Source organism: Montipora capricornis, chromosome 3 (assembly GCF_036669925.1).
Source record: "Montipora capricornis isolate CH-2021 chromosome 3, ASM3666992v2, whole genome shotgun sequence".
Classification (NCBI taxonomy): Eukaryota; Metazoa; Cnidaria; class Anthozoa; order Scleractinia; family Acroporidae; genus Montipora; species Montipora capricornis.
The window spans coordinates 14,889,758-14,899,497 of NC_090885.1; the positions used below are offsets into that span (position 1 = coordinate 14,889,758).

The 9,740-nt window shown below is 36.7% G+C and overlaps 1 protein-coding gene across 3 annotated transcripts in view; it reads left to right on the forward strand.

Moving 5' to 3' along the window:
• LOC138042337 (transcriptional enhancer factor TEF-1-like) overlaps positions 1-8,895 on the forward strand; it is a 25,370-nt gene extending 16,475 nt beyond the window's left edge. For all 3 annotated transcript variants that reach the window (XM_068888194.1, XM_068888193.1, XM_068888195.1), the window contains 8 exons: positions 139-246; positions 1,931-1,990; positions 2,385-2,447; positions 3,261-3,368; positions 3,835-3,893; positions 4,163-4,244; positions 5,485-5,637; positions 6,224-8,895. In XM_068888194.1, coding sequence (XP_068744295.1) covers positions 139-246; positions 1,931-1,990; positions 2,385-2,447; positions 3,261-3,368; positions 3,835-3,893; positions 4,163-4,244; positions 5,485-5,637; positions 6,224-6,337 — 747 coding nt within the window. In that variant the 3' untranslated portion in view covers positions 6,338-8,895. The remainder of the gene's footprint in view (positions 1-138; positions 247-1,930; positions 1,991-2,384; positions 2,448-3,260; positions 3,369-3,834; positions 3,894-4,162; positions 4,245-5,484; positions 5,638-6,223) is intronic.
• The last annotated feature ends 845 nt before the right edge of the window (positions 8,896-9,740 follow it).

Below are 9,740 nucleotides of genomic sequence, written 5' to 3' on the forward strand. Positions count from 1 at the left end.
TGTAGCGCGCATGAGGGTGGTAACCTACTTTTGAGTGGTACTGTACTTCAGTCTCTGTTTTGGAATCAAGTACACAAACATCGTAATGACTGTGCTTTGAGTGTACCTAAATGCTTGTCTTTTTAAATGTTTCTTCAGAGGAGTCATTCATATACCAGTGGGACAGTTTCATCCACTCCTCCAACCTTCGCAGCTCATGGCGGTTCATCGTGGCCTCCACGCACAGCTGTTCAGGAACATCAACTGGTAAGTAAAACTGCACATTCAAATGAAAATTATTTTGTTTTACTGGGCTTGAAATTACGACCAATAAAGTCACATTTGCCACTGATTTTTTTCCCTTTGCGACTAAAATAACTGAAGAAGTTGCAAATTTGCGACTTGTTTTCACCTTTGCTCTTTCGAAACACAAGGGTTAGCAGTTGCCTCTTTGCTGCTACTTTTGCTTAGAAAGTAAATAAAGAAATCACAAGAATTGTTTTGTTTCTTTCTGTGAAGTTTCTTTTAATCTGAAGATGGGGTTTACAATTGTACGTGTAGTGTAATTTAGCTGCTATGCTATGTGCACAACTCCATTTCTTTGATCATTCACCATTTTCAGCAGTTTCTGTGCACACAAGTATTGTGGGCTCATATTTTGGTTTGCTAATCAAAATGGCTGACAACGCAATATAGGGCAACAATTTTACGACAAATTTTTGTATATTTCACAAGTACATATTATCTTCTTTCTTCTCCTGTACGAATTCCCGTAAATCACTTCCAACAGAGTTGACTAATTTATTGGCATTTAAAAGGGAAATGTTTTGTTTTGTTGTTTTGAGAAAAAGCCTTAGTTAGATACTACTGTATTTACCCGTGTTACCTTTTATGGCCTCAAAAGATGCTCCAAAAATAACCCTCGACTTATGCACGGGTCAGAGATTTAGAAATGAGTTGCAGCTAAATAATGTATTCAAAATTAACATAATAAATAAATGATGTCTTGGGCATAACAAACTCCTCAGACAAAAGACTTCAAAATGAATGTAAGCAATTCCAGTTGAAATGAAAAAAGATTTGTCCAACTCTAAATGTGTAAGATACTCACTAGCACAAATATGAAATAGACACTGGAAATTTTTGTTTACCAAAGGCGGAAAGCTCAAAAAGACCTTTCTGTCTCTTCAAATAAAACACAATCGTTCAACTGCTTAGTAACCTGGCGCAATACCTCATGTTTGTTGTCACTCACGTTGCCTGAAAGTGCTGGTTGGCAATGATTGTTTTTATTCTTACAAGCCTGGCTGATTTAAATGCCCTTTGCAAACTTCGTACTGTTTGGTTTATGAGTTTTTGCTTTTGTTTGTCATGTGAGATATTATAAATCAAGGACCAATTAAACCTTGCACGTTTTGCATCATTTTTGAAGTCATTTTCAAAGATTGACTCCTGCTTCTGTGATGTTGTGTTTATCCTCTAAAGCCCTTTATCCTTGAACAACTTTTTCGAAACTCAAGGACAAAATGCCTGCATATACAACAACTGCTGAACCACAAAACTATTAATCACTTGAGGCCCTTATTTTTTGTGTATCCACAGTTCCAGAAATCGAAGAATGCAAGATTAGTATCCCATGAACATTTAACAAATAAATTAAGAAAATGCTTTTTTGCCATCAAAAATGGGGGTTGACCTATAAACTGGATCAACTTATACACTGGTAAATACGATATTAAAACTTCATTTTAAAGCAAGAGAATTCTTTTCAATTTGGCAAGTTCGACTGATGAGGCTTGGTTTTGTGGTATTTTGTTTAAGAAAAAATGATGGTTTTGAGAGTTTCATTTTATATGACATTTCTGGGTATGAAGTGGGAATCTTTTATTTATTATAACCAATGGCAATATTCTTTGAAGGAGAGACTGAAATCTTTTTTCATGTATTGCAGCCACTGCGAATAGTTGAGCTGTCTGCTTTCCTTGAACAACAAAGAATGGATCCAGAGTCTGTAAGTACTGTAATTATTATTGTGTTTTCATTTTTTGAAGTCATGTTATCAATTTGTGACCCTTCGCGCGAGAAGGGGGCTTTAATAAACAAATTTCACACTATGGCTATTTTCACTGTCGTTGCTGTGAAAATGTTGAAAAATGATTGGAATGTTTCACGCCATGAAAAACGTCACGGCCACCGTGAAATATTTCATGCCGTGAAAAAGGTCACAACCACCATGAAAATATTTCACGCAGTGAAAAAAGGTCGTAATGTCTGAGAAATATTTGACGCCATGAAACAAAGTGTACTTCTTGCGCAAACATCAGTCTGTTACCCTGCCTCATCTAAATCACCTTTAATTTGATAAAACTATCTGACTTGGCTAAAAAATCTGTACCTTTTTTCAGTGCCATAAACATTTGTTTATTCACTTGGGGCCAAATACTGATCTGGGGGATCCTCATCTTGAGGTGAGTTTTTGTCCAGGATGAAACAGAAAAAAAAATGTCTTATCACAATAATTTATTGTAAATACATGTATAGTTTCTGGGAATATGTCCATGGATTGGGGCATAAAACAATAGAAGCACTTAATAGAGAAGATCAGAAAGTTCAACTACAACTAAAGACTTGAGAGTTCCTATATAAATGGCTTTGTTGATTTAGGTCACATAGTTTATATTTTGTAAATGGTTTGAACCCAGGAGTCATATCATTAAGTAAAGTACGATCATCCGGGTGAGTGTAGGCCTGAGAAGGACTGTTTGAGATGACATTGACTGACGTTTCGACAACCTCAGCAGAAGTCATCTTCAGAGTCGAGTGATTTGTGTAACGTCAGTAGATACTATAAGAACTCGGGTCGTAGATGTCATTGGTCAACTTATTCATGATGTTATTGGTCGACTGTCAGTTAAGCCTAGATGTAATTGGCTGGGAAGACTAAACAATAGGTGCGTTTTGATCCGTCTATAGGTCTAAGGACAGTACGTGTATAGTAGAATACGTTGGGCAGTACTGTGAGAGCAAATCAGTGTGTTATTCCCGCACCCTACAAACGACTCATCGATGACATCAACAGACAAACAACACACTGATTTACTCTCACAGTACTGCCCAAAATCAGTAGTCATCATTCTTCTGGTATTGTTTGGGGGTTCTTCTTGGTAACTTTTTTTTTCTTAACGGATATTAATTTCCAAACTTACTTGTTTCTATTGAATTTTTTGTGTAGGTTTACGTATCTTCATTTCTTTATTTGTTTGTGTATTTCATGAACACAGGCTGTTGATATTCGTCAAATTTATGACAAGTTTCCAGAAAAGAAAGGCGGCTTGAAGGAACTTTATGACAAAGGACCACAGGCTGTATTTTTCTTGGTGAAATTCTGGGTAGGTCCACACAATGTATGTTTCAACATTGTCTAAATGAAATTTTTGCAACGTGAACCGCTGCGTCTTTCTTTCAAATTTGAGGCAGGGCTAAGAGTTTGGGGTTGTGAGAATGTTTTCAGTTGACAGTGCTGTTTGAAAATGGAGATCTATGAAAAATGAGGAAAATGTGTTCATCTGCTATTTAATAGAAATACAGAGTGCTTTTACAGTGTGAAAGAGGGAGACAGAACAAAAATGGGAAAGGAGGGGAAAAGGAGAAAAGGAAATTAAGACTTGCATGCAAACCAGGAATTTGAAAACTGCCATCTTGGTCTTTTATGCCTTACTACATGCAAGAGGCATAATTCATGATCAATGGCTATGACATGTCCATTGAACAAAAATTTTTGTTTAAGTCAGGAGAAAATTGGGGTAGATTAATAAGTTACTGTCTCACTTTCTCATCATTCAATTTCACCCTCAGGCCGATCTGAATACAAACATCCATGATGAGGCTGGCGCGTTTTATGGTGTGTCAAGCACGTAAGTAACTGTTGTCAACCTTCCATCTCCATGTTAGCTATAGCTTGTAAAAAATCTTCGCATGGTTATGATAGGAATCCTCCAGTTGTGTGCCCTCAAAAAATATAAATAATATATTTCTAAACCCTACCCAAGGCCAGGGTCTTGTTGGTTAGTAATATATTTCATTGATGATCCCTTAATAATTCTTCAACCTGGGAAATCATCTGCAGAAATTATAGAAATTTAATTCATTCTTGATAATGACCAGGTGTCATTGTTTTATGCAGGTACGAATCCAATGAAAACATGACCATTACTTGCTCTTCTAAAGTTTGTTCCTTTGGAAAGCAAGTGGTTGAGAAGGTGGAGGTGAGTTCAAATTAAATACTTATAAATCTTTTTCAAACCCTGTGGTAAATGTTTACTCCATATTTTTGTTTTAATTATGATCAAGTTATTGCTTAGGAGCGAGTGAAGGGACTGAGCTTGCAGCAGCGTAATCTGGATTAAGGAAAAGTATGTTAGCTGCAGCAATAGATTCTCAAATTCACCACTTTTTATCAGAATGCATTGCATTTTCTCCACTTCATCGAGGTCTGGATAGGAGGTGGTCCAGGTTAAATTTTGGTACATTGACAATTCTTTCATTCCCTCAACAAACTAAAATAAGTCCCACTGACTTCAATACACCATTGCTGTGGGTATCAATGATAAATTATTGTTGTCACTTTCAACAAAATGTACCGCAGCATTACTTAACAATAATATTGGACCCGTATCCCTTGCGGGGTACGGGTCAATAGCCCATCATGGGGAAGCCGAATGGGCTATTGACCCGTGGCCCTTGAGGGCGAAGGGTCTAATTGTTTTAGTATCACCCAACTCTTCAGACAGGAAAGGCAATAACAAAGCTAGCCAATGCAAGTTAAAGAAATATTTATTTGGGAATAAAACTAAAGAAAGCGTCACGCTTTTCGCTACTTGAGGACTATTAGTCCTCTAGTAGCGTAGCCAATCAAAATGCAGGAGTTGCATTAGTCCACTAGTTGGGTGACACTAATATCTATTAGATACCCTAGTTTATAATTCTTTCACTCCCAATATAGTTACGCTTATAGAGTTTACTCTCTCTAAGGGGCTGTTTACTTGGAGGTGAGGTAACCAGGGTAGGTGGGGTAACTCGCCCAGATGTGGTTGAAAAAAATTATAAAGTTCATGTTTACTTGCAATCTTACCATCCCAGGGTCCTGGGTGACCTTTCTCAAGGCTACTGCACAGTTGCCAAGTACGTAAACAGACAAAAAGGCGGCCAAAGGATGCATTTTGGCGGTTAATGCTCTTCTACTCTCGTGAACTAGCTACTCTTGCTTCAACTTTTCAGTGCTGCACTGCCTTCTTACTATCACGTTTAATTCTCCAACGCCTCCGCCAAAGGCAGTGTATTGTGACACAGGCCAACAACCCCTAGGCGGGTTACATACTCCACCTCCATGTAAACAGGCCTTATTGCTTTGGGTCTCAAAGGGTTAACAACAACTAGGTTACTTTTAAATAACAATTGGATCAATGTATATAATAAGTAATTATACTGTCTTGAATTTTCTTGCAGACTGAATTTGGCCACTATGAAAACAATCGGTTTGTCTACCGAATCCACAGATCTCCAATGTGTGAGTACATGATCAACTTCGTTCACAAGCTCAAACAGCTCCCCGAAAAATACATGATGAACAGTGTATTGGAAAATTTCACCATCTTGCAGGTAAGCTGAGTGTGTAGTAAAAAAGCCATAAAATGCACTCAAAATTTGTAGTCAGTCACTTTCCTGCATCCCATGTGACGTACTTTCCAACCACTCCACTCCAAAGGTACATTTTTACCATTTAATAATTCTCAAATTGATGTTTTAATTAGAAAGGACACTAAAATGGTTTGAAGAAGATGTCTACGCAAGGAGATATCTGTACCCCCTATTTGTTTTAAGTTGTTTTGCAAAGCCGCCTGCTACATGTAACGCAGTGTGATGGATGCTCGGATGTCTGGCTGTGGGGTCTCACGGCTGGGTTGCTAGCCATGTGAGCATTAATTACTGTCGAGGGGCTGGCTGATCACAGTGGAGGCCCCTGGACATCCTTGGCAATGTGTACATATACGTTAATTTGTTGTATTAGGGTCTTTGGTCTGCTCAAACTAAGTACTACTACTTAAAATGTTACAGAGTTGTTGTGCTTTTGACATTTTTTCCAGTATAAAGCAGCCTTTAAAGCTTAAAAAAATATACCGGTAAACCTTGTCCAAATAATTGATATGGTGGCTAACTATTGCCTTTTTTTTTAATTGTATTTCAGGTGATATCTAACAGGGAAACCCAAGAGACCTTGTTGTGTCTGGCTTATGTTTTTGAGGTATCGACCAGTGAACATGGTGCACAGCATCATATCTACCGACTTGTAAAGGACTAAAGCTACAGTTTATCGCCAACCATCTTTTCACTCAAGGCAGTTACAAGTTCTGTATAAGATAATTAAAATTAAGACAAGTGCAGTATTCTTAGCATAATTTGAAATGACTTGTGATGTGGTGTGCAAGTTCAATATTGACTTCTGTTTTTGTTTTTTTTGTTCGATCAACTGTCCAAGTAGCTTCATGATAATATTGCATGAGTTTTGCAATGTTACACTTGGTGACTAACTTAAAATTCTTGCCACTTTTTCAACGAATGAGAAGCAGGACTGAAATTGCAACTTGCACACGCATGCATTTTCCTGTTCTTTTCTTTCTGACTGGCTCATCACACTGTTCCTTCACAAAATTACTTTATTATTATTATTATTATTATTATTATTATTATTATTATTATTATTATTACTACTATTATTACAGATATGATTCTTTTCTTCTTTTAAGTGATACAAGGAACATTTCTGATGTATATGATTTCTCAAAATGCTGGCTTGCATTTAAATCTAGAATATCAAAGCTACAGCTGTATCAAACTCCCTTGGAAATTTTAACTTTTCTACTTGACAATTTGGAACTGGTAATACCTGTGCATTATAATAGACTTGAAGTGTTTCTTATTCAGTCTGATAAACTACACACACACGTCACATTAAATGGCCTTGGTATGTTCATCATAAAATTATAAACTATGTGTATTAGATCTTCAATGCTGTTAACGTTGTTGTATACGTGTAGTGGAAGGCCAGTTTGCTAAATTTTTATATGCTTTTGAAGTGGTTTCTACTGGTTTAGAAATTGGTGCTGCTAAGTAGCATAAAAGGCCATGGATAGGGTTTTGTAGCTAATGTTTTTGAAATAAGATTTTTAACTTATTATCAACTAAGAGCAGTACAGCTTAACTGTGCTGAAGATATCTTGCTTCGACATTTGGAGCTTAAGTATTATGTTGGCAAAAGTGTGACATCTTTGGCCATTCAAACACATCAATGATTTGCTTGTGTAGCCCACCTTACTGTGCTATAATAGTTGAAAACAACATCTCAGATGTCATCTTGCCCTTTTGTCAAGAATCCCTCAAGATTTTATCCTTCAAGGGATCGGTCATAAAGATTTTTTTTTGGCAGAATCAAAATTTAGTCAGAAGAAAGTACAGGTATCTGTCCTTGTCAAGGCTGTTGCCTAACAGGAACCCGGTAGCCTGGGGCTCCCAAAGAATAGCTCTGGGCGCCTTAATTTTTCACAGCAACACCTTTCACTTCATATGTTGGGCTCCTAAGTTCTCAGCGTTTAGCTCTGAGGGCCCCTTTAAAATTTTCTTAGGCAGCAGCCTTGCTTGTTCATCAGACAAGGTAACCTGCAATCAGGTTCCATTTTCGTTATCGAGTGCCAACATAAGAGGACATGAGAGCGATGCTCAATTTGGCCTGATCGCAGGTTACACGCAAGGGAACTCGTAAATCCCATTGCTTCTTGAAAAGGAGTTGGGATGTGCCATCCTGCAAGCAATAGACAGTTTCCTCCATCTTAGAGACTAAAAACAGTTCCTTTCTCAATGGAAGAGGAACATCAAGAAACTTGGGAAACTTGTTGTATATGTATACCTAAAATATAATTGTGGGAAGTCTGTTATGACCTTTTGTCAGCCAATGGGGTAAGGTCAAGTTTGATGGAATGCAAATTTAGGCAGTTATGTTTGTTCAGACTAATTATTTCTTGCTGAAGATTGTGCTCAGATAGCATGACTGACAAAGTAGCACAACAACAGCCAAGAATGTGGTTTCCATCTGTTTAGGGATTTTCATTGTAAACCATGCTGAGTTCATGGTGTCTTGCTCACTCTGCCAATAGTCTTAAAGAAACGAGTTTTCTTCACGAATTTTGCCACGTGTAGTAATATTATTATTGTTGTTATAATTATATTATAAATAAGTCGCAAGTCTGGAAACATTTCTTGGCTTAACCCTACTAGAGGTTTGAAAGGTTCATGAAATCTTCAGTAGTAATAACGTAAAAATGGTTAATGCTTTTAGGTACAGTATTGGGTGCAATGGATATTTTTTAACTTGACGAAAAGGTATTGATGTCACTTTTGACATGCCACTTCTGGTAATTGGCAACTGCTGTCATTGCAACTAAGAGTAGAAGACAGTCTTAGTATTTTGTTGCAAACTGTAAATCCAATATACACCTTATTCCAAAAAGGCCGTCATTTTTGTATTCTTTTGTTTGTTTGCAAAATAACCCTTGTTGCCTCGTTCTTAAGCTGAAAATTCAAAAGACTGATTATTTAACCTTGAATTTGCAATCAAACAAAATAATACCTAAATGGTGGCAACTTTGGAATAAGGTGTATTGAACCTCTCATATTTTTGTACTGAGTCTTCATCAAACAGCACAAAGCTTTGCCAAAAATATAAAGAAAGTCCATAATTATTTCAGTGAGGTTTTAACCAATATTTTGATTAAGTTTGTTACTGTCGACGAAATAATGTAATATACAACTATACATTATAAATAATTATATTATCTATCAGTCATTAAAGATTTCTTTCCACAAGTTGTCTGTTGTATTGAACCTTTTGATTTTGTTTTCTGATCAGGTAAGCATAGTAACTATTTAGTTTTCTTAGAGTCCTCTGCATTCACTACTTGCACAAATCCCATAATACACCTCTTTTACCCCCCCCCCCCCAAAAAAAAAAAATGCATAGGCATTGTTTTCGACTTCTCTTGGGACATTTTCATGTTCCAGGAGAAATTGCAAACAATGGTTATGCAAAAGTTTTGGGGGGTAATAGAGGTGTATTATGGGATTGTGCAAGTAGTGAATAAAATTAAAATTCATATTGGTATAAAAAACCTTGGAGAAGAGAGGAGAACAAAATCTTGAATCCGGAATTCATAGAGGAACTGCATAAGTTTACTCAAATGATTTGTTCAAGTAACATGGTACAGGTATTAAAGAATGTTAATCCGCTGATGAGAGGTATGGTTTAAAAGGTACATTATTTTTGGCCAGGTTTCACTGAATAGCATTTGGACTGGGAATTTTTTAAAGGTTCTGAAAATCATACTTGTAAATTAATTTAAGAAAAAGGCTTCCAAATTGCATCCCCCAAATTCAGTTTCTAACAGATCCGATTTTTCACACCCTTTGAGACCGGGATGGTTGTCTGACGACGAAACAACCTCAAACTAAGTACACTGTAATTGGCCAGGTAAAAAAACAATTGGAAATTTGACTGATTCTTGTTGGTCAACAATAATATTTGAGACAAATTTTGTCGATTTTTGCTTCATTACTCAAGGAAATGTTCTTCAGTAAAGAGCTTGATTCTGAACACTTTTGGGAAATTCATTTAGTTGTGTGTTGCTTGTTTGAATACATGCAATGAAATGGGA